The 25,862-nt window shown below is 38.2% G+C and overlaps 1 protein-coding gene across 3 annotated transcripts in view; it reads right to left on the bottom strand.

Annotated features, from left to right (window-relative positions):
• Positions 1-702: 702 nt before the first annotated feature.
• Positions 703-25,862, bottom strand: part of LOC112617111 (UPF0538 protein C2orf76 homolog) — a 57,517-nt gene continuing 32,357 nt past the window's right edge. For 2 of the 3 annotated variants that reach the window (XM_025373828.1, XM_025373829.1), the window contains 4 exons: positions 19,644-19,694; positions 15,908-15,945; positions 10,049-10,130; positions 703-1,030 (listed from right to left, as the gene is read on the bottom strand). In XM_025373828.1, the coding sequence (XP_025229613.1) occupies positions 954-1,030; positions 10,049-10,130; positions 15,908-15,945; positions 19,644-19,694 (248 nt within the window). In that variant the 3' untranslated portion in view covers positions 703-953. The remainder of the gene's footprint in view (positions 1,031-10,048; positions 10,131-15,907; positions 15,946-19,643; positions 19,695-25,862) is intronic. The other variant, XM_025373830.1, reaches the window with a different exon arrangement.

Here is a 25,862-nt window from a genome sequence, read left to right as displayed (position 1 = left end):
TAAGCCCTCCAGCACTCAGGGAGCAATGGCAGGGCCAGCTAAGCCCTCCAGGACTCAGGGAGCAATGGCAGGGCCAGCTAAGCTCTCCAGGAGTTCTGATTAAACGCAGGCTGACTGAAAGGCCTATGAAATAATAACTCCTCACGTGCTGATGGTCAGCCATGATCAGGAACCACAAGTATTATATTATTTAGAAGGAATGTATCTTCCAGGACATAGACTTGTTCTCAATGAACAATTTTCTTCCAGAAGTGCAAGCATCCTGCTACTTCCTCTCTCTAAATAAATGAATTTGGTTCTATGACAGTTTGCTCCTAAAGATGGAAAACACAGCTCAAGAAAGAAAAGAAAAAAAAAAAAATCAGCAACATTACTTGTATAGGCTGCGATACTTTAAAAAAAAAAAAAAAAGTAACCTTCCTACATCATAAAACCTCCCTAAAATATACACAATTCAGTTGCACATACGGTGGTATGTATCACACACCCTGAGCTAAAAGGTAGCCATGAGGGTCAAGAAATTCAGAATTTCTGGTAGCCACAGATAGTAACAGTTGCTCTAATTAGAAACTACAGAAAAAATATAAAATAAACAGTATGATCTTAGTCTTACAATCTTTTTAAGGAACTCAACATGCAAGTCACCAAAATAATTCCTAATTTTAGAAAATAAATGATAATTTAAGAATCAATATTCCACGATAATTTTTAATAACAATTTATTTCCCTTTAAAAAAATCAAATGTTTTTCTCGTAATATATTATTTTACAACAACAACGAAAAAGAAAGAGGGAAGGAAAGAAAGACCTAAAGAGAAAGAAATCACCAGATTTTAGCTCAAAGAGTAGAGCCTGGGATTAATTTTTTAAGATTTGTTTGTCAATTTCACAAACTCAGCAGTGGAATAGAAAGCTTAATACAGGTATGCAAAAAGGAAGCCCTCGAGATGTTTTCACCAGGATGAAATGGGATTAGCTTTGTAGTTCTCATAATCTTCTTCACAGAAGAATGCAATTTCAGTTTCACTGGCTGAAAAAAAACAGAAAATAGAAAACAAGATTTCAATGTAAATCTAAATTTTAAACAAGTATGGAAATCCATATGACTTTGATTCGGTATTTTAGAATAGCTTCAGATGCCTAAAGTAAAAAAGATGAGTTATTTGTTGGGTTGGCAATGAATTTTACCAAATCAATAGGAAGTTTCAGGTGAGGTTTTAAGAATTGAAAGCTCAAATGATTTAAAAGTAAAAAAAAAAAAAAAAAAAACCCAAAAATTAAAATCAAGAGTTAATGCAAGAATCTGGTTTTCAGGAAATCATAAAATTGCTCATTTGTAGTACTCTTTACAGTGCTAGGAAATAAAAAACCTTGATTTTTTTTCTCAAATATGCTACTCAGGTACTGAAGGAAGGGGAGGGAAAACTCTTTTTCCCCCCTGAAATTAGCCTGTAGGTATAATAATTTAATACTTAGAGGATCAGTAGAATATTTTACAGATCACTTTACATTCTCCCTCATGACCCATCAAAATATGTGTCTGAAGAAGTTAATTTTTTGCCCTGCTTATGATTAATTCATGCGGCTTCAACAATATGCAAAGTGAAAGACACAAATTGGCTGCTACCTCAATACCTTCAAATACCTCTAATTATTCACAGGGGAGATGGCACTGCTAAAGGACCCATGAAGGTTCAGAGCAGTCACAATTCTTTCAACCTAGCAGGTCAAGGACTGCGTCTTCTAAAACAGTAAGTCAGCAACATTATTAATTCAGGCTAGAGACAAATCTGATGGAAAGCCTTCCAATTATTAAACATGCAATTCTTTAAGGTGTTGTGCCAACAAGTTCCACATTCGTTTTTTAAATTAAAGCAGAAGTTAATACAGTCTGCTTGGCTTTTACAGAAAGAGCAAAAGGGCCTTCAGAATCTTCACAAGAAAACAGTCAAGATTATTCGTAATGAATACTGAGTACTCAATTAACATACTCTCTAAAAACAGACAAGTAAAACTCTCCAAGTCAAATAAATAGGATAATAAGAAAGGGTGCCAAGGATTACTACTGGTCTCTTAGTTTACAGCTCTCATCTCATCATTAGACTTTATCACAAAACAATGAAATTAATGAGATTAGCATGCCATTTCATTAAAAATGTTTTTGCTGTTTTCAAGAATATCAAATTTAATGTTTGTTAATCATAAGCTACCCATGCTCATTACAGAAAATAAACAAGTGTCAAAAGAAGAAAATAAAGCCAGCCATAGTCACAGATCCTCATTCCAGTCCTTACTATATCTTCAAGATTAAATTTAATCTGAGGAGATGAAAATCAGATTGCAGCCTCGCATGACAAGGAGCCTGTGGGGAATACAGCAGAGAGAAACTGGAGATCAATAAGGAGGGGCTGTGAAAAGATGCACCCTGTGCAAACAGTAAGTTAAGGTACAGTTAAATTTTACAAGAAAGTGGCATCTAAAAGAATAGGTAAAAAGACTCCACACTTGGAATCAGTGGGAAAAAGAAAATCAAGAAAGGGAGCTTCAAAAACTTCAATATTCAAAGATATTTGGAAATCTATCCTTTATACAAAAAGCTCCTGGGGTTTCCTTTTTTGAAGGGAAGCATGCCCAGAGGAAGACTTATATAATTTGCAAGTGATTCTAATCAACCTTCTAATGGAAAATGAGCAAAAGACACCCTGTTCTTAATAATCACAGAGCAAGGTTTTATCTGTGATGTGCTATTTACATACAGAACTTTACACAGTGCTTTGCCCACACAGCACTTTGCTCAATCCACACTAACTGTAATTACAATTTTCACTTACTGCAGTTGACATTTATCTGAACCCCTTCTGAGAAACTAATATGTTGTGTGGCTCTTCAGCAATAGTAGGTTCAGAGAAGCTGATGGGAAGCAAGGACTAAGCAGTTCTGTTTTGACACATAGGTTCTCCTGGGTCCAGTTAACTTAAACATCAATCCATTTATTTACATAGGGCATTTATGCTAGCTCTCATAATGTAGACTCCGAATGAGAATCTGCAGTGTAAAGATTTTATTTTCAGATGACTGTACTTTTTTTTCAGGAAATCTAGGTAAACAAATGGGTTAAACTATAATACTTCAGGTTGACTTAAAAATTTCTTCACCCTTAACAAACCAGAAAACACACAAATTAAAATTTACTCTGAACATTCAAAAGTAAAACATTAAATGGGTTTTAAATTTTAGTAATGTGGTCCTTAAGCAGAAGTAGAATATGATGTTTTCTTATATCTGTAAAACTCTGTGGAAAATGTTTGAGAGAATGAATTCAGGGACTTATACTGCAAATTCATTTGCCAATTTACGTGAAAACCAATTATAAATGATTTTTAAGACCTCTACATAATTACTCTTTCCACCATTATCCCTTAAATTCCTGCTTCCCAAATACTATTTAAAATGGCTCCTTTAAAACTGGCTGGGGATGAACCCTCCGGAAGTCTACCTTGTGCTGGTCCCCCAGGGCACCTGATTTTAAATTAAATGTGCTGCAGGCGGCAGTGCAGTCAGGTGCAGAGTGCCTTGGCATGGGAATCTGAAATGAATGTGCAATCTAAAATCCAATAAATACACTGCCACTTCATCCCTTCGTCTTACTATCAAATGAAACAGAGAACCCTCCAAATACATTTGTAGGATCATTTTAATACTGATGTTCAAGTTTAATGAAATAAACACAAGCCAGGGCTTTCAAACTTTGGATATAAAATTAATAATTTTATAATGCTTCCAGACAGACATACACAACTTTAAAAGGAACATAATGATAATGACTTTAAATGAAAGAATATAAGATCAATTTTAAGTGTAAAATCCCAAGAAAAATTAAATGCAATGTATTTAAACTCTTCAACTAATTTATCTCAATAAACTCATCATCAACAAGGATTTATCCATATGTTCTGAGTCCCCAGCCTTGTGCTAGTCAGCACCAATGTAATATGAGGCGCAGCCCCTGTTGTCTGGAAAAAGGAGCCTGAGACAGGCACACTGACTTTGTGGTACAGAAAATCCACGATCAGGGAGGCTGCCTTGTGACAATAACCACAGACTGTTGACCAAAAAAATACATGAAGGGTGAGGTGTGGCTTCTGTGGCAATCTGAGACCAAAAGGACGAAGTTTCCCCCTCTCTCCCACTTGAGGAGTATCACCTATCCTCCCAAATGTCACAAAATCCTCATCTACAAATCATTCAAAGCTGTGTTCGCAGCTGAGTTATATTTCTAAGTTTTCACCACCAACAGAGGTCCCAAGTGCTGTGCCTTTTATTTCGTGGCTTGCTTCAAATATTGTTTTAGATCTGCTGGCAGAGAAGATTTCAAACTACAGTTTGAAGAAAACAACTAGCCAAAAAAAAAAAAAATCTCAGTCTTTGCTAGACTGGGTACATGTCTGTAATTTCCACCATGGTGTGGGGAGGTAAAAAGGAAAGCACTCCACAGAGGTTCACTCTAAGTCTTGCTTCTGGAAACCCCCAGTTTCCCGAGTCCAACACCCACATTACCGAGTAACCAGACTATCACTGTTTCTATGTAAGAGTGAAAAACGGCCACCATAACATACTGTCGAAGGAAGAAAACACGCATGACCTAAAATATTGCTACCCAGAAGAAGAAAGGGAAGGGGACCCACACCTTAAGGACACACAAATCAAACATGATCCTGAAAGAAAAGGGGGAGCCACAGAATCCCACAATATTAGCTGTACAGACAAGATCACCCAAAGAGGCGAGGCGTGAACGACAGGGATCTGGTTGGGGGCAGATGACAGAAGTGACACGCAAAATGAAAACAAACCACGAGGGAGTTTTGGAATTATTACAAGACCTGGCTTGCCGAGAATGCTTCCCTCAGATAAACACTTACAGTTTGGCCACTGTATCTTGTTTTAAAATATTTCCAATGAAACACAACTGGCTTTGGAAGAGTTACCCAGTCACAATTTCTCTCTTAAACCAGACCAGATTCCAAAGACAACAGTAGTAGAATGTAGCAAAATGAAAGAGAGAAAATAACACTTCCAAAAAAAAAAAAAAAAACCCTTACAAGTAAATTTATTACTTAGGGGAATTAGTCCATAAAACTACAACTGCTGACAACAAGGTAAAAACAATCTTTAAATTATAAGTAACATTTCTAGGTAAAAGTCTCTTCTTGCTTCTACTGAGCAAATCTCTTTTAAGTACGTGTTTTCCGTACTGAGTCCACAAGCAAAAACTTCCACTGACGTCAGGTGTAGAATGTTCCATCGGGATCTGCACTGCAGAGAAAAAGCCAAAGGATGAACTAGAGAATTTCTCCGTGAGAAAAGAAATCTTCAAACATTTTTTTTCCCTAATTTCCCCACCTGCAGCCTTTCTTTTCTTTTCATGACTACTGCAGAAAAGTCCTAATGATAAATTTGTTACCCTGGTATTATTCCATGGCAACGGGCTGTGGCCGCAGAGTGACGGCTCTACAGCAAGATCAGGTGGTGAAAAGGGGGAGGCAGAGATGACTTCGAATTCTTCTCTTAAACCTCTTAAAAATCTCATCAAACATGGCACTGAGAGAGGGAAAATTCCCTAGAAAAATCACATATTTCAGGCCGGGCGCAGTGACTCACGCCTGTAATCCCAGCACTTTGGGAGGCCGAGGCGGGCGGATCACTTGAGGTCAGGAGTTCAAGACCAGCCTGGCCAACATGGTGAAACCCCATCCCTACTAAAAATGCAAAAATTAGACGGGCGTGGTGCATGCCTATAATCCCAGCTACTCAGAGGCTGAGGCAGGAGAATCACTTGAACCTGGGAGGCGGAGGTTGCAGTAAGCCGAGATCGCACCACTGCACTCTAGCCTGGGCGACAGAGTGAGGTCTGTCTTAAAAAAAAAAAAAAAAAAAATCACATTTTAAGTATCATTTTCACAACTCAGTTCTCACTTAGAATTTTTTGTTGCTTTCCAGGTATCCTCATCTCCTTCCCCAGGTATAACCTCAGCTTGTCCCCAAGAGCACAGCAACACCACTCTAGATAACAAAGAGAAAATCGCTCCCTGCAGGGACCCAAATCACCCTGAGCCCAGGGCTGCTGGCTTGCTGGAGTTAGGAGGGACGTTTGGAGTCCTCATACCACCCTGAAACGAGTGGAGAATCTGGGAAAAGAATCTGACTCTAATCCAGGACCAATAGCCTTAAAGTAAGAGGACAAAAAGAGCGATTTGCTTCTCACCTTTACAGATGGTTCATTACATAAGTCGGTTTGAAATTAATCACAAGACCAACAACTCAATATTTTAGTAAAGTCAAAACATTTGCCAATTGCCTCCTCCAGGACGGTTTCCAGACAAAGCAGTTGTTCTTGAGGGCCTTTTACACACATCACTCCCGATGCCTTCATTGTTTTACACAACCCTTATGACAGCCTTCTAGAATAGGTTTCATTCTTCCTATTTTTACAGAAAACAAAATAGAGTTTCAGAGATGATAAGTGGCTTACAGAAGGCCAGAAAGCAAGCAAAATGCACAGCCTTCATTCTAACTGACTTTCCCCAACTTCATGGGTTTATACTTAAAAAAAAAAAAAGGTCCTTTAATTACAAAGGAGAATATCAATTACCGGCAATGCCACCACCTCAAGAAACCATTTCTATAATTTTGGCATATGATCTTTTCTCCATATACACATAAACAATAATCTTACATGTATATTTTAAACATTTTAAAATAAGAATGGGGTCGGGCACAGTGGCTCACACCTGTAATCCCAGAACTTTGGGAGGCCAAGGCAGGTGGATCACCTGAGGTCAGGAGTTTGAGACCAGCCTGGCCAATATGGCGAAACCCTGTCTCTACTAAAAAATACAAAAATTAGCTGGGCGTGGTGGTACACACCTGTAATCCCAGCTACTCAGGAAGCTGAGGCAGGAGAATTGCTCGAACCCAGGAGGTGGAGGCTGCAGTGAGTCAAGATTGTGCCACTGTACTCCAGCATGGGTGACAGAGTGAGACTCTGGTCTCAAAACAAAAACAAAAACAAAAACAAAAACAAAACCCAAACCATAAAGGTACCACACAGCATGTTCTATTTCTATTCAATAAATCAAGCTCTACATCAGTGCTTCACATACAAGGGAAGGTCAGGGCTAACCCCACCACCCCCTTGAAGACCTATCACAACGTCACAACTTGTCCCTGTTGGCTTAGAAACAAGTATCACTGAAATTCAAACTTGGGAAAGTCTTATTGGTCAAACTGACCCACAGAAAATTCGAGGTCATATTCATTCCTGACGATGGTATAAGACTCTCCATTTTTCCTACACCTTGAACTCCCTTGGACAATGCCACTTTTTTCATGTCTGCTAATCTTATAATAATTGCTGCTGTCCAAGGTCACCTAGACAGTAAAAGACAGAATCAGGATTTGGACCCAAGCACTCTGGCTCTAGACTCTAATTTTTATTTTTATAGAGATGAGGTCTCACTATGTTGTGCAGGCTAATCTAGAGCTCCTGGCCTCAAGTGATCCACTAGCCTGGCATCCCAAACTGCTAGGATTACAGGCGTGAGCCATGGCACCCAGCCCCAGACTAGAGTCTTAACACTGGACTCTACTACATAAAACAGTATCTATGTACTCATTTCTAGTAAGTCCTCATTCTCTCCTAATGAGAAGGAGCTATTTTTTATATGTGAGTTATTTCTTCCATCAGTAGAATTTCTCTTTTTCACAGTAATTACAAGGGTTCTTTATAAAGGCAGGCTAATAACGTCTTCTTTTTTTCTTTTTTTCTTTTTTTCTTTTTTCTTTTTTATTTTTTTGAGACAGAGTCTCACTCTGTTGCCCAGGCTGGAGTGCTGTGCTGGAGTGCAGTGGCATAATCTCAGCTCACTGTACCCTCTACCTTCCAGGTACAAACCATTCTCCCACCTCAGCCTCCCAAGTGGCTATGATTACAGGCGTGTGCCACCATGCCTGACTAATTTTTGTATTTTTAGTGAAGATGGGGTTTCACCACATTGGCCAAGCTGGTCTCGAATTCCTGACCTCAAGTGATCCTCCCGCATTAGCCTCCCAAAATGCTGGGATTACAGGCATGAGTCACCACGTCCGACCCCAGGCTAACAACTTTTTTTATCTGTTGTATATGCTGCAAATATTTTTCAAAGTTTCTCCTTTAACTCTGTTTACAGTTTTTAGTTTTTACATAGTCAAATCTATCACTTATCCCCCTTTATGGCTTCTGTCTTTGAGCTCATGCTTGGAAAGCTCTTCTCCTTCCCAAGATTATGAAATTATTGAACTACACTTTCTTTTTTAAAAATTTTTTTACATTATAACATTTAACCCATCTATAACTTATTTTGTAATAAAAACAGAGATGAGATAAGAGTTTGAATTTTATTTTCCTGAATGCTTTGGCAATGGGCTTCACATAATTTTCTGGCTAAATCATTATTTCCTCACTTCTTTGAAATGTCAACTTTATCATCCTGTGAAATATTACCTTTTTTTTAGTTTTTGGATTTTCCAGTGTTTTCCATGGAGCTCTCTGTCAATACCCCCATCAATATCAGTCTGTAATATTCATTATGCTTCATGCTTTAACAACAAACAGGGCTACCTTCTAGGTGCTACATGCCCCAATCACAAAGGTGCCACCTGCTACAATAATATAATAGCATTTAAAGAAACAAATGCCAAATTTAAAATCACTCTTCAAAATAACAACCTTACATATTCATAACATGGAAAGACAAGAATATTCTAGCAAATATTGTAGATGACAACAGAGAAATCAAGTCTAAGATTTCACAACATGCTATTTAAGATCCTGTTTAACTCAGATCTATGTCAGGAATTCATGCTAGTCACATGAATCAATCAGAAGTAAATTCCTGATATACGTGATTAAAGTAACTAAAAATAATACTCATTAAAAAAAAAAAAATCCAGGCTCCCAATGTGCACCTTACTAAACGTGTTCCTTAACAAGTGCATATAAATAATTATGAACAATGTGAGGCTGAGGCAGGCAGATCGCCTGAGGTTAGAAATTCGAGACCAGTCTGGCCAATATAGTGAAACCATGTCTCCACTAAAAAAACACAAAAATTAGCCAAGCGTGGTGGTGCGCACCTGTGGTCTCAGCTACTCAGGAAGCTGAGGCAGGAGAATTGCTTGAACCCGGGAAATGGAGGTTGCAGTAAGCCAAGATCGGACCACTGCACTCCAGCCTGGGCGACACAGTGAGACTCTGTCTCAAAAAATAAATTAATTAATAAATAATTAAGAAGAAGCATGGCTTGTGACACTGCATCAGTCACCAACCGCAGAGGTGTATCAGGGGCACACTGCCTTTAACCACTCAGACCTCCCTGACAATCTCCACTTCCCCTCCTGCCAGATCAGCTTTAGGTGTACATATACGTAGAATAACAGTGACATCTAATGGTCACAAAATATGTCACATAACGTTTATTTAGAATAAAACCAATGCACATTCTAGGCTCGAAGGCCCAATCAGGTACTTTTCAGCTGCACACATCAGGCTCCTATTTTAAATTCCATGCCTCGGTGGGCCCTGAGTGATTCGGAAGACCATCAGAAACCACACTGCATGTGATACCAACAACAACGCATTGCATTATTCCTCATTAGTTCTTACTATGCCCATTTCTCTCCAACCATCGGCTCAAGTGACAATGATAAGAGTAAGGAGACATGGTACTAACAACTCGTCCCTTAAATGGCCCCTCAGGAGAATTCTGAGCATACCTTCTGAAAAGAGCCATTTATATTCTGCATATTTGGAGAGCAGACATCTACTGCCCTCAGTCAAGAGATCGGAATGCACATCATTCTCATCCTCCTCCTCTCAGCAGTTACCGGGCAGTGTCAGGGGGGCCAACGGCAGCATTTACTTTCCAGTGAGTTATCCAAATACTATCAGCCAGGCCTCAGCATAGGCCAGGGTAGTGTTTCCCCTCCAGCAACACAAGGCCCCCTTCCTCACCGATCCCAGCTGCTTTCAGAGTGCTGTCTTCTTTCAGCAGGAGTCTGTCATCATCTTCCAAACTCAACACAAGTTCATTTGTCTAAAAAAAAAAAAGAAAAAGAAAATCTGCATTTTATCAGTACTTACATGGGTGTGTTCGGTGAGACTTCTCAAAGACTCAAAAACTTTGAGCACAGCAATAATCTAAGTAGATTCCACTCCCCAGGCCGTAATGAAGGCAGTGAACAGAGGCACAGTGAGGTCCTGCCAAGCGCAGGCACCACGTAAAGCACTGGGGAGAGTCCTGTGGCGTGGCAATGAAGTCAGATCAGGATGCAAATCCAGACTCCACCAGTACTCAGCTGTGTGTTCTCAACAAGCTACACGACCTCTCTAGGACTCGATTTCCTCGTCGGTAGAAAAGGGGAGGAGAGGGCTCCTTCCCCATCACCTGTGGTAAGGGTGACAGGATGGAGCATATAAATCCTCAGCACTGCCAGCCACAGGGTGAGCACTCTCTCTTAGCTGTCACTGTTCTGCTGCTGCATCATCATCATCTTCTCCTGCCATCCTAACCTGGTCAGCGACAGAGCAGAGCTTCCAGCTCTGGCCAGTCTGACTTCTGAGAGAAGCAAGTATACTTGCTTCTTTTGTTTTGTTTTTTGAGACAGGGTCTCACTCTGTCACCTAGGCTGGAGTGCAGTGGCATGATTATGGCTCACTACAGCCTCAGTCTCCAAGGCTCAAGCAATCCTCCCATCTCCAGCCTCCTGAGTAGCTGGGACTGCATACATGTGCCACCAAGCCTAATTTTTTTGTTGTTTTTAGTAGAGACGGGGTCTCACTATATTGCCCAGGCTCATCTCGAACTCCTGAAGTCAAGTGATCCTCCCACCTTGGCCTCCCAAAATTCTGGGATTACAGGCATGAGCCACCACACCTGGCCACAAGTATACTTCAAATGGCCATAAGTCCACATATCTAAAAACCTTGCCCAAGCTAAAAAAATTTGGTTCCATGTCACATTAATTGGAATATTTCTCTATGTGATTTGGGGTGGGGGTAAACAAGAGTGCTCTCCAGTGATATTTACAAATCCAGCGAGACTCCATAAATGCAAGTGAAAAATTTAAAGTTGCTATCTGCCTCTAAATAGCACAAAGAGATGACCACTAGTGTCACACAGCACCACTTGTCAACCAGAACACACCTGTTTAGCAACATATTCTATTTCTAGAATACAGCTGAGACAGAGAGTCAATGGAAAGGCCTCTCAGCAGCCAAATCCGAAGCCCACGCCATGCAGGGTTCATGGACCTCATTCACTGCAGAGCACAGGGGCTTAAACTCCAGAGCACACACATTAAAAGAAAAAATACTTTACTCAAAAAATCATTTTAGAATAGATAATACAGTCTGTAATCCCAGCACTTTGGGAGGCCAAGGCAGGAGGACTGTTTGAGCCCAGGAGTTTGAGACCAGCCTGAGCGGGATGGCAAGACCCCATCTCTACAAAAAAAAAAAAAGTTTTATTTAATTAGCTGGGTGTGGTGGCACACATCTATAGTCCCAGATACTCAGGAGGCTGAAGCAGGAAGATATCTTGATCCTGGGAGGTAGAGTTTGCAGTGAGCTGTGTTCATGCCACTGCACTCCAGCCTGAGCAACAAAGTAAGACTCTGTTCCAAAAAAAAAAAAAAAGAATAATTTTTTTTTTATTCTTTGTATAATAACTCATTATACAAAGTTCTCCAAGCACATATGAATAGGAAGTGAAAAGTCAGTCTCCTCCCAATCCCCATCCACCAGCTATCTAGTTCTCCAGAGAGGACTGGGACCACTGAGAGGCCCTATTTCCCATACTCTCCCAACACAGTGTGTTAGCAAAGCCTTCTGATCCTTGCCAATCTGACAGGTGTGGATTAAGTATAGTCTTAATTTGTATTTTATTATGCTCAAAGTTCTGAATATTTTCTATTTTTTGATGGAGTTGTAGGCTAATTTATCCAATAGAGTTGTAGAGTCTAGAGTATCTTCATATGCTAAGGAATTCAGCCTTTTCTGTAAGTTAGAAAAATTTCCCCCACTTTTTATTTGTTCCTTGCTTTTTCTCAGTGTTTTTTTTGTTTGTTTGTTTTGTTTTTTTTACATAGAAGGTGTTAAATGAATTTTCTTGGAATAAATAAGTTAGTGAATGAAGTAAAATGTATCAGTCTCATTGTTTCTCAGTTTTCTGTCATATTTAGAAAGACCTTCTTCACTCCAAGATTTTTAAAATTCCACGTTCTTTTCAAATATTTTCATGAATTTCATTTTTTGAATTTTTCATCATGGAGAATTTCAAATATACAATAGATACAGAATAGTGTAATAAACCCCCTGCCCTGTACCCAGGACCTAACTTGAACAAATTATCAAGTCATGTTCCATCTGTTTCATCTCTATCCTCATCTATGGGTTTAATTTTTTAATCCAAGGGGTATTTATTTTGGCATAAAGAAAAATACGCAGATTCAACTTAGCTGCTTTTTAGATGTTTATGCAGTTATTCAAGTACTATTTATTGAATCCGCCATCTTTTCTTTACAAACTTGAAATGCCATATTTACCATACATTCAATTTCCACATTGGGGTCTATTTTCTTTTAATTCTGTGCCCTTAAACTACCAGTTCATGTGATAGTGCCATACTGTTCTAATTACTATAGTTTTATAACATGTCTTATATGTTAGAGCTAATTACTCTCATTTCTCTTTTTCAGAGTTCTCCTGATTATTCGTATTTTTTACATACTAATTTTCAAATCAGCTTATTTAGTTTACATATAAACACAAGTATTGTGTGTTATTGGGGCAGCATTAAATATGTAAATTGAGAGAATTGATTTTGTGCTGTTGTATCTTCCTATCCAAAATATCCTAAGCATTTCTGTTTAAGTCTTATTTTGGAACTCTCATAGCAGGTTTTGTTTTGTTGTTAAGTTGAAGTACAATTTCACACTATAAAATGCACAGATCTTGAGAGGAGTTCACTTTAATGGGTCTGAAAAATTAATCCCAGAGCTTAGATTCATATTTTCAAGTGTGTGTGTGGTGAGGGGTGAGGAAGGACAGCAGCATTTTAAGTTTTCTTTTTAAAGACCCTGCACATTTCTTATAAAGTTTATTCCAGGATATGACTTCCACATATAAAATGGAAATTAAAGTTATTGCAATATCTTTAATAGAAATTATTCTAACTTTATAAACAGACCACTGATTACATCCATAATACACACACACACACACACACACACACACACACACACGAGGCTATGGTGGGAAGGTATCCAGTCAGTCTTTTTATTGTTGGAATGGGAAGAAATTTCTGAGGATATGTAGTAACTGCAATTAGGAAAGTCTCTAAGTCCAGAAAACTAGGGAAATGGGAAAAATGCCTTTTATGAATGAGTTCATTAAGACAACAGAATTATTTAGAAGTCTCTCCTTTTGGCTGATGAAGGAAATTAAAATTATAGCTGAGTTGGAACACTGACAGGCCAGGCCAGCAATGCCACAGGCCCCGCAGATGGGGAATAGAAAATGAAAGGACAACAATAACTTGGAAATGAGAAAAATGACTGTGAGCTGGATAAGGCACAAATGAGGACATGTGGATAAAGTTTCTTTGAAGTTTTAAAACTGTATCTGTGAAAATATATTGACCTCTTCCCTTAGAAAAGTTGAAGTAGAAACTTGCAGAACCATCCCCAGGGCATCTTAACTAGCATTGTTATGATTTGGATGAAAGTTTATAAAGCTAGATTCCAGAAGCACTCTAAGTGACTTAATTGTTTTGGAAATCCTCCCTTAAACAAATACATTGTTCAACTGTAAAGACAAGCCCTAATTTTATAACTAGAACCTGCCAGTGTGAAACATATGTCTTAAATATAAGTAACAATTCTAAGATTGTTTTGTCTTCCAATGACAGGATAATTTCCAGATTTCTAAAAATGTTATAATACTGATAATTTGAACACGATGAACTATGTCTTCACTAAGATAAAGGAATAATTTACTACTTACTCCTTTTTGGAAACATGAGCATATGAAAAGCCAAACAATGTAAAACATGCAGCAATGAATGGAGAATGGGGACTCACTTTGCTTTACAACCTTTTCAAAGAGCATATTGTTTTAACTTTATTTTATATTTATATTTGTATTTTAAATATATTGTATATAATATATAAAAATATAAAATAGGACATTTCCTATTCTCTACATTTTAGGAATGAGGTTGAAAACATTCCTGTCCCCAAAGAGGGAAATTGGACGAAGTCCAAATACGGTGGCCCTATATTCTAGTACCAATCAAAGGGGCAGATTCCATATCACAGCCCCCAGACACATGTGAGCATGACATTTTGAGGCATTTCACAACGGATATTGTAAAACTGGCATATACAATCCTTGGTATAAAAAATAAAGTTACTAGAAGGAACCAACCCTACTAAACCCTTAACTTTTGCTCAGTGAAACTGATTTTGGACTTCTGACCTCCAGAATTGTGGGAGAATAAACGTGTGCTGTTTTAAGCCACAAAAAAATTTTTAAATAAATTTTAGGCCGGGCGCGGTGGCTCAAGCCAGCACTTTGGGAGGCCGAGACGGGCGGATCACCAGGTCAGGAGATCGAGACCATCCTGGCTAACCCGGTGAAACCCCGTCTCTACTAAAAAATACAAACAACTAGCCGGGCGAGGTGGTGGGCGCCTGTAGTCCCAGCTACTCAGGAGGCTGAGGCAGGAGAATGGCATGAACCCGGGAGGCGGAGCTTGCAGTGAGCTGAGATCCGGCCACTGCACTCCCGCCTGGGTGACAGAGCGAGACTCCGTCTCAAAATAAATAAATAAATAAATAAATAAATAAATAAATAAATAAATAAACTTTAAAGCAGTTATCAATCAATGGTCAACAGACATACCCTCATGCCATTTTCTTGTGATCTGTGATACCCATTTATCTGAAAGGTGATTGAGTGTATGAAGTACAATTACGACAACAGAAGACAATGAAATAAAATGAATTCATAAGTACTTCATTCAAAAATTGTTACGGAAAAACTACTATGAGCCAGGCATTGTGCCAGGTATTGGAATATGACAAATAATATCTTGTTCTTGAGTAGTTTATATAATACAGTAAGATTACTGCTTTAAAGAGGACTCTATAGAAGGCCACTGAGATTAAAGAGGAAAAAAATCACTCTGTCTGATAATTCTTTGATTGTGGCTTCATAAAAATGTTACTCCAAAAAAGTAAAAAAACAGAAATATAAACATGCAACAAACCCATACATAAACAGCTCTCTTTGGGAAAGGCAAGACAACGTCAGTATTGCAGGCCGTGGCCTTGGTAGAGCTAAAAGGTGTGCTCCCAGAGCCACGGTTCTGTGCCTTCTCTTATACCCAGCAAGAATCAAATCAGAACAAGTGAATTATTTGTGTTTGCTTCTGGCCCTTTTGTTCTGGTACAGAATTAAGAAAATAAAAGACACTGGATTGCCAGATAATAAGCAGTTTCTTTTATCTGTAAACTGAATTTACTTTTCCAAGTTTTATGCTTATTTTATGCTAAATGTGTGCCTGATAAACAAAATATGGTATACTTTTTTTTTAATTAACACTTTTTTAAAAAGGACCTACTACTAACAGGGAAATAGCTTATTTTTCTTCAATGAAAAAGCCAAGGCAGTAGAAAGGGTACCTATAAAATAAAAAGCGCTATTATAATGAGAAATATTTTAGATGTACAGGTATTCATTCACTTATTCACAAATTCAACCAACATTGATTACTTGCTATGTGCCAGATAGTGTACCTGTGGAACATACCTTTGATTTATGCGCTTGATGAATAATCTTTAGTGTATCTGAAAGAAAAAAGCAAGTTATCTTTTTACACAGTTTATTCTAAACTTCTTTTCAAATTATTAAAATGATTGGAGGGTGGCTATGAAATTGAGAAATGTAAGTCCTTGTTTTATAACCAGACTCACTTAGAAATATACTATATAGTAAAAGAAAAATTACTTTTGTAGATCATTAAAATTGAAGTAAAAGATCTTTATCTTTTAAAGCCTTGGTCTTTAGACACACAGCAGTGTGTGTCAGAACTTTATGTCAACTCAGCACATTTTCTCTTAGAATGGAAGACAAGCAAATCACATTACTGTATCTTGTTTTTTGGAATCACTACAGACCAGGATTAGCAAATAATGTAAAAAAAAAAAAAGTCTTAAAATAAACATTAGCAAAAGCAGTTCAAAAAAATCTACTCAGACGAGATACAATGATGAGAGCAAATGATGACACAGGTGTTGCCACTCTCAGAATTCAAACACTGTATCTAGGACCACAGGTAATCGGAACAAGGCTGCTAATGCCCCAAGAATATCAATATCTGCCTCTTGGTTTGCAAATACTGCACAGGCTCACACCATGTAATCTGCTCTATTCAAACCCAGCTTCACTCCTTAATTTGTTTATCTTGAAGTCAGGCTACACTGTGCATTTCCAGTAAGTAACTTCTCCACACTTGGGTAAAATTCTAATTCAGCAACAATCAGCCCTTAATTACATAATCTACGCAGCCATTCAACAGGTTGAAATTCAGAAAGTTTCCAATTCTTCACTCATTTTTATTTAACCATTTAATGAATGCATTATGATTACAATGTATTACTGAATAAACTCCCAACCTTACACTAAAACTCATTTCTATCAATCACGTTGTAACAAGGAATTCCAACAGTGACAGGAAATGAAAGGATCTATTTTTAAAACAGATCTTATTTAACTATGTTCTAATAATACAGAATAAGGTGGCTATCGAGATAAGAACTAGCACTCTGAATTTGCCCATTATTTTAAATAGTCATCTTTCAGTTATCTATTGCAATTCTTTATTTTTTATTTATTTATTTTTTTTTTTGAGACAAAGTCTTGCTCTGTCACCCTGGCTAGAGTACAGCAGCACTATCTTGGCTGACTACAAGCTCCACCTCCCAAGTTCAAGCAACTCTCCTGCCTCAGCCTCCCGAGTAGCTGGGATTACAGGCGCCCGCCACCACGCCCGGCTAATTTTGTATTTTTAGTAAAGACAGGGTTTCACCATGTTGGCCAGGTCTCGAACTCCTGACCTCAGGTGATCCGTCCTCCTTGGCTTCCAAAGTGCTGGGATTACAGGCATGAGTCACTGCACCCGGTCTTGTAACTTTTTATACAAGGTCAACATAATCCTCAGACTATAACTCTGTATTCCTAAGAAATAAAAATAAATCTAACCTAAGTAAAATGTACATATTAGGGATGTAAATAAACCGTAATTGCTAAAAATAAGCTTAAAATGTGTGTAAGAAAATAAACAAAGCTGACTTTCAGCTTATCTAGTATTCTGAATTACCTATCATGCTCTTTTTCTTACTGTAGATAAGTTTATTATTTGAGACAAGTGAGAGAAGCCAATAGTAATTTTTTAAATAACAGGAGCTCAAAGTCTGTTGCAATCAACCTGCAAAACTATAGTCTGACCTTACTAAATATTAATCCTGTTCTATATATTTTGCTAATGAGCCTTTCAACTAGAAATCCTGCTGCTCTAATAGGTTTGGCAAACACACAACTAAATGGCTACATATTTAGCACAAAAAGAAATGTTTTGAAGAGAAGTTTTTGCCAGATTTTTCTCTCCAACAGAAAGGGGTGTGACCTGAGGAGTGGGTAAGAAAGGAGAAATGACAAAGCAGCAAAGAGATGTATTACTGTCCCTTTCTGTGTTGAATAAGTTACTTCCCTTGTTCTTGCTTCTTTCAAATCATCCTCATAATGATCACAAACAACACCTATGGGCATTGTTTTCTAAATACAAATTCCTTGAGGAAAGCAACCTCACAAAAATATCATCTTGTATTTGTGCAGCATCACACTCAGCTTTACGAAACAGAGAGGGATGAGCAGCCCACACTGTACAACAACTACATTTTTGTGTGCCCTCATGCGTCATATCTAGGCGATAGGGATTTAAGATAAGTAGCATGCGTGGTAAATCAGTAATAGATGTGGATGCCAATTAAATGGGAGGAAGGCTCTAAGAAATCTCAGGCTCTTGGTGGCAGAGAGAACCAGCCCTTTGCCAAAAGGCAGGGAGACAGTAACAGGCAAAACTGAAATTTGACTCCACACTCTTTCCACTCCCTAACACCCAACAAAGTGCTCTGTCCCGCAGACTGTGAGGTGGCAATCTCAGACTGTGAGGTGGCAATCTCGGATGACAATGACAGGCGAAAATAACACTGCAGCCTTCCTTGTTCAACAGAAAGCAGAAGATTGTTAAAGAGCCAAGTTCAGACAAAGCCACTTGAAGTCTACGAAAACTTGAGTGGTTCTAGAATTTCTTCACAGATAAATGTATTCATTTTTTCTGCCAATTCATCTGAACAGTATAGAAATACTAGGACAGAAGGATGTTAATAAGATAGAATAGCCTAAAAGGTACATTATCTACCACAATAATGCTTAGCAACTTGGATATTCTAACGCTTTCATTATCTAAAATTTCTTTCAAAAGAACTTCCATGGAACACAGCTTTGCACATAGACATATAGACACACACACACACACACACACACACACCATGAAAAAGGAAACCATATGTAACTATTCTAATTTAAAATGGCATCTGTAAGTTGATTCAAGTTTAAGGCTATATTTCAAGACATTGTATTTTGAAAGCCTTGAAAGCCACAATTGAGAAGTTTCATATTTACCTTAATCATCCTTTTTATTCCTTTCTCTTATTCAATATTGAGTATGTAAATTCTTTAAGCCCAATAAATCAAAGTACTTTCCACTCAGTGCCTTCAACTTCTGCTTCACTACCCCTTATAACCTTACAATTAGTTTCTGGATATTAAAATGCATACACACGGTGAAGATTGTGATTTCAAAGGATTTTAGGTCATAAGTTGTTCTATCAAATGAGAACAGAATGAAAAGCCACTCCAAAAAAATAATCTAAGGTAATAAAAAATTTATACTTTAAAATGTCTGCATCAATTAACAGAAATATGTATTAGGTGCATCATACCTTTCAAGTGAAGTCTCAAATTCAAAGATTGGTAAGTGTCCCTCTGCTGAAGGTTAACAACTGTGCCATCTTTATAACAAATAATGAATGACATCTAGCTTCTTGCCTTATTACTCCATTTTTAAATCATCAATTGTAACATATAAAACTACGATATAACATGCTCAAATTACTGGCATTTAAAATGTTAAATCCCTTCTTTTAATTCTTAGTCTTCAATCATTTTCCTTTTCTAATTATCTGGCAGAGAAACTCATTTTAAACATAGTTTTGCCAAACATGCTATTCTTTGCAAATATGTCACTTCCTTACTATTACAATTCATTTGCGCAACATACTAGCATTCCTATATTTCTAAATAAACTTCCAAATTGGTTTTTATTTACAGATAGTCAATTCATTTTTGAAAACAAAATATGTTTGTAACAAACTAATGCAAAATTGTATTAATATATAGTTTAAAAGAATAAAAAAATGGTTACCATATTTATAATTTCTGAATGGTGGTGGCAGGCTGGTCCTTAAAGGGACATCTACAAGAGAAAGATTATTTTTATTACACAATAAGCAAATAGACATTCATGGAATATGTACAGTCTTTTGGTTCTACTCTTCTCTATCTACAGACTAAGTTACTTTGAAAAAACTGATAGAACACAGGACGAATACATCACCGAAATCCAAGGGCCATCTATATTAGTTCATTTTCATACGGCTATAAAGAAATACCCAAGACTATGTAATCTATTTAAAAAAATGTTTAATGGACTGGGGAGGCCTCACAATCATGGCAGAAAGTGAAAGAGGAGCAAAGGCACATCTAACATGGCCAGGCAAGAGGGTTTGTGCATGGGAGCTGCCCTTTATAAAACCATCAATCTCACGACACTTATTCACTATCATAAGAACAGCACGGGAAAAACCCACCCCCATGATTCAATTACCTCCCACCAGGTCCCTCCCCTGACAGGTGGGGATTATGGGAGCTACAATGCAAGACAAGATTTGGGTAGGGATACGGACAAAGCATATCACCATCTAAAATATTAGAGTTATTGACAAGATGTTGAGCTGTTACTATTTGAACTAAGACTTTAGTAACACTATTAAAAGAATTTTTAATTTCATTAAAGACAACAGTATCTATGTATAGTTAGAATATATACTAATACACTTGTGTGAGACATATATATATAGCTGATGTTTGTTTAGCATATGAATCTGAGAACCCCTTATGGGTCTTTGACCGTTAGTGGAAACCAATGACCTGGAACAATCTTACTACTCTTACCAAAATTCATATAACCAATAAATAACTCCTCTAACTCTGCAAAGACAACAAAACAAAACACAGTAAATATTCTTTTAAAAACATATTCCAAATGCCAGTACTAATTTTAATTAATAAGATCTGCTGGTACAACACCTAACAGAGAAATGTGTGTGTGTGTGTGTGTGTGTGTGTGTGTGTGTGTGTATAAAAATTATATATGCATATACTCCTTCACCTAGTCATTCCACTTCAGAATGAATGAGTGAATGAATGAATTTATTAATTGATTGAGACAGGGTCTCATTTTGTTGCCCAGACTGGAGTGTAGTGGTGCAAACATGGCTCACTGCAGCCTTGACCTCCCAGATTCAAGTGATCCCCCTGCGTCAACCCCCCAGGTAGCTGGGATTACAAGTGCATGCCATCACGCCCAGCTATTTTTTGAATTTTTTTGTAGAGACGGGGTTTTGTCATGTTGTCCAGGCTGGTCTCAAACTCCTGAACCTAAGCAATCTGCCTGTCTTGGCCTCCCAAAGTGCTGGGATTACAGGCGTGAGCTACTGTGCCCTGCCAGAAATTTATTATCATAGAATTATAGTATGCACACGTGTGCGTGTAAAATGACATTCATAGAAGGGTATTAACTGCAGCATTGCTCACAGCAGAAAATGTTAGGAGAAGTCCAAATGTCCTTCAATTAGGTACTTGTTAAGTAAATCATAATATGCCCAAACAATGAAAAGTACTTTTCAACTGTTAAAAGAAAAAGAAGGAAGCTCTCTACTAACATGATAACATCTTCAAGTTATGTCAAGGCTAAAGAGATATGACAGAACATTATTTTTAGGATGCTACCTTTTGAGTAAAAAGGAGATGAAATGAGAATTTATGGTTGGATTTGCCTGTACTTGCTGACTGGGGGTAGGGAGGGCAGGGGGTGGTGCACTGGTCAGACAGGGACCAGAAGGGGAAAGGAGACTTTTCACTATATTCCTTTTTACATTTTGATCTTAAAACCACATGAATGTGCTATCTACTAAAGAAAACTAAAAACAAACCAAAAAATCCACATATCTAAATGAGGAAATGTGAAGGTTTTTTGAGACAAGGTCTTGCTCTGTTGCCCAGGCTGGAGTGCAGGGGCGTGATTATGCTCACAGCAGCCTTGACCTTCTGGGCTCAAGCGATCCTCCCACCTGAGCCTCCCAAGTAGCTGGGACCACAGGCACTCAGCACCATGCCCATAGTCCCGGCATTTTTTTTTTTTTAAATAGAGATGGGTTTCACTAGGTTGTCCAGGCTGATCTAAAATTCCTGGGCTCAAGCAGTCCTCCCACCTCACCCCCAAAGTGCTGGGATTACAGGCATGAGCACCTGGTCAGGAAATGTGGGGTTTTTAAAAATGCTTTTTCAAGGTCAAATACATATCAAATTAAAATAGAATTTATTCATTTATGTTACAAGCATTTAAAGCACCTACTAGCAGGTATTCCAGGAACAGAGTGAAAGAGGAGCTGCCCACTCATGACAGCGTGTGCTCCAGTGGTGAATGCTGTTAACAAAAGTACATTTCCAGCCAGTGCTACGGTCCTAGGAGTGTGGTCCTCACCCGGCTACATGTCAGAATCACCCAGCCTGGCACGAGTGGATCCAATTCACAGTAGGCTGGTCCCAGGCAGAGATATTTAAACACAGAACAAAACAAAACAAAACAAAACAAAAAAACCCTGAGATGATTCATAGTCAAATAAATTTACCCGGGGGCCAGACAGGTGACAACAGGTGAGTGAAGCAGGTCAAACAAGGAAGGGCAATGGGATCTGAGAGCACGCGCCCATCAAAGGGGGCTCTGCCAGTCAGTGCTGACTGATCAGTGCTGTAGGAACATGAGCCTGGAGTGGCCACACTTAAAGATTTAAATGGCAGTGCTACAAGTCTAGGGCTTAGGTGAAATTTCTTGACTTTTAAAACACTATGGGCCAAAAGAAACCTCTCTGGAGGCAGGAATTGCCCTGCCAGACACCAATTTGAAACCTCTGGCTTAGGCTTACAAGAGTATACACACTTCATTTTATTCTTCTTCTGTCTCAATCATTTGTGAATTATGGGCCAAAGAAGTATTCATTAAACATCAGAAAGGAGAATTAATTCCATTTAATGTATTGCCATTTTTATTTCCTGAATCAGACAATGAAACTCCCTGAAGAAAGCCGTGAGGTAAAGAACAGATGGCCCCATGAAGCTATTATCATTTAGAGATGTCTACGACTGAAGAAATCAAATCAGTCTTATGTTCAGTCCAGACTTTTGAGAGCAGAGACGACCAGGACACAGCATGCACCTATTCTCTTCCTGCCTTTAAATCTTAACTGAAGTGCCACCTCCTCTGACAGCCTGCCTAAAGTGGGGGTCTTCTCTGATATTGTTACCTTCATAACAGGTTTTACAATTATAGTTTTGTCTTTTAACTTATTTTTGTCTCTATTTCCTATGAATTTATAAATTCCTCAAGATGACAACATGGGCTGTCCTCTCAAAACCTAAGACCATGTCCAGCCCATAGCAAATTAACACAAACTGGCTTCATGAGGGCAGGGACCACGGCCCGTTTTCTCCATTGTGTTGTCAGAACCTAAACTAGTGCCTGGTACACAGCATGTGCTCAAAAACATTCATGAAAGAATACATATAATTTAATGCCTACAATTGCCAGTGGAGAACACTGAGGTCTCAAGAAGTGCCTGGTCAGTCCAAGGTGTCAAGAGCTGAGATCAGAACCTAGCCCTCTCAACTCCCCTCCTGCAGCACTTAGAAGGGTGGGAACTAAAGCGGTTACCTTCCACAGTGACAGAAAGACAGATTAGACATTAGACACACTCCGGTGAGATAAGAGCTTTAGCAAAAATGAGCATAAAGATGTCTGCAAAGGAACTAGAATAAAACAAACATGTTCCTTAAGATAAAGGTCATTTTTAATCTTGCACTATCACAAATAAAGCTGGGAACATTCACGTGGAGGAAATTACTTTCATTCCTCACAGGCACATACTGTCATTCCACCTAGAAGTGGAATGGCTGGATCATACGCTAGGTGTATGTTTAGCTTTCTAAGAAACTGCTGGCAGAGTGCAGGGGCTCACACCTGGAATCCCAGCACTTTGGAGGGCCAAGGTAGGAGGATCGCTTAAGCCTGGGAGTTCAAGACCAGCCTGGACAACACAGCGAGACCCTGTCTCTACAAAAATAAAAATTAAAAAAAGACACACCTGTAATCCAGCACTTTGGGAGGCCAAGGTGGGTGGGTCACCTGAGGTCAAGAGTTTGAGACCAGCCTGACCAACATGGTGAAACCCCATCTCTACTAAAAATACAAAAATTAGCCAGGCGTGGTGGCACACACCTGTAGTCCCAGATACTCAGGAGGCTGAGGCAGGAGAATCGTTTGAACCCAGGAGGCAGAGGTTGCAGTGAGCCGAGATCGCGCCATTGTACTCCAGCCTGGGCGACAGAGCATGACTCTGTCTCAAAAAAAAAAAAAAAAAAAAAAAGACATGGTGGTGTCTGTAGTCCCAGCTACTCTACTCAGGAGGCTGAAGCAGGAGAATCACTTGAACCCAGGAGTTAAGGCTGCAGTGAGCTATGATTGTACCACTGCACTCCAGCTTAGAGGAGACAAAGCAAGACTGTCTCCAAAAGAAAGGAAAGAAATAATAAATCATGTTCCAAAGAGGTTGTTCCTTTTAATATTCCCCCTAGTGGTATATGAGAGTTTCAGTTCTTCCATATCCTAGTCAAAACTTGCTACAGTTACTCCTTTAAATTTCAGTCATTCTTATGGATGTGTTGTGTAATCTCATTGTGGTTTTAATTTCCGTTTCACTAAAGACTAATGATGGGTATTAATTAATGTGCTTATCTGCCATACACATGTCTTCTTCAGTGAAGTGTCCATTCAAATCTTTTGCCCGCTTTTAATTGTGTTGTGTGTCTTATAAGAGGTTTTGGTTCTGGTTTTAATTGTTATTATTCTAGATAATAGTTCCTTGTTGGATGTATGTTTTACAAATATTTTTTCCACATCTGTGGTTTGGTTTTTCATTTTTTTTCAGTATATTTTGAAAAGGAAAAGTTTTTAATTGTGCTAAAGCCCAACTGATTTTTTTTCCTTCATAGTTTGTGCTTATTGTGCTGTATTTAAGAAACTTTTACCAAAATCAAAGTCTCTAAGGTTTGTTGCTGTTTTCTTCTAGATGTTTTATAGTTTTACCTTTTACATTTAGTTCTTGGCCAATTTTGAGTTATTTTTGTACATGGTAGGAGGTAAGCATTGAGGTTCATTTATCTGCACATGGCTACCAAATTGTCCTAATACCTTGTTTAGGAAAATTACACTGTCCTCAAAAATACCTTGAGCAAAAATCAGTTTAACACATCTGTGTGTCTGTGTCTGGACTCCACTTCCCATTGATGTACATGTTTATCTACACACCAATATCACATATGCAGTACTGATTACTAGAGTTTTATAGCAGTAAGTCATGAAATCAGTTAGTGCAATTTCTTCAACTTTTTTTCTTCTTTTTGTGAGTTATGACCATTTGAGGTCTTCTGCCTTTACTTATATGTTTTAGAATAAGCTTGGTATTATCTGAAAGGAAGAAAAAAAAGCCTGCAGAAATTTTGATTGGAACTGGAATCAATACCACAGTTTGAGCACACATGGCATCTTAACAGTTTTGAGTTTTCTGATCCATGAACACAGTATACCTCTCCATTTACTTAGGGCTCTTTAAATTTCTCTCAGTGATAGTTAAAGTTTTTAGAGTAAAAGTCTTACACTTCTACCAAATGTATCCTAAGTTTTTCATTTTTTGATGTTTTATCATTTTTTTCAGTTTCCCACTGTACATTGCTTATAACTATAAATACAATTAATTCTTGTATACTGATCTTATATCTTAGTATCTTATAACCTTGCTAAGCTCAGTTTGTAACATTTGTATAGATTTCATAGGATTTTCTGCATAGATAATCATATTGCCTGTGAATAATGACAGTCTCACATCCTCCTTTCAAACAGGGTTGCCTTTTACTTCATTTTCTTGCCTTAATGAACTGGCTAGAACTTCACTACAATGCTGAATAGCAGTGATGATGAACAGATGCCCCTGCTTCCTTATCTTAGAAGGAAAGCACTCGGTCTTTTACCATTAAGTATGATGTTAGGCAACAGTTTTTCATAAATACCCTTCATCGGGTAGAGGAAGTTCCTTTTTATTCCTAGCTTGAAATAGTTTTTTAGCAGGAATGGATTTTGGATTCTGTCTTCAATTAAAACAATCTTATAGTTTTCTTTTCTTCACTATTAATATGACGAATTACACAGATTCTTTTTTTTTTTTTTTTTTTTTTTTTTTTTTTTTTTTTG

This window comes from Theropithecus gelada, unplaced genomic scaffold, assembly GCF_003255815.1.
Source record: "Theropithecus gelada isolate Dixy unplaced genomic scaffold, Tgel_1.0 HiC_scaffold_15883, whole genome shotgun sequence".
In the NCBI taxonomy this organism is placed as follows: Eukaryota; Metazoa; Chordata; class Mammalia; order Primates; family Cercopithecidae; genus Theropithecus; species Theropithecus gelada.
The sequence above is the reverse complement of the archived record's forward strand: the minus strand, read 5'-3'. Positions and strand labels throughout refer to the sequence as shown.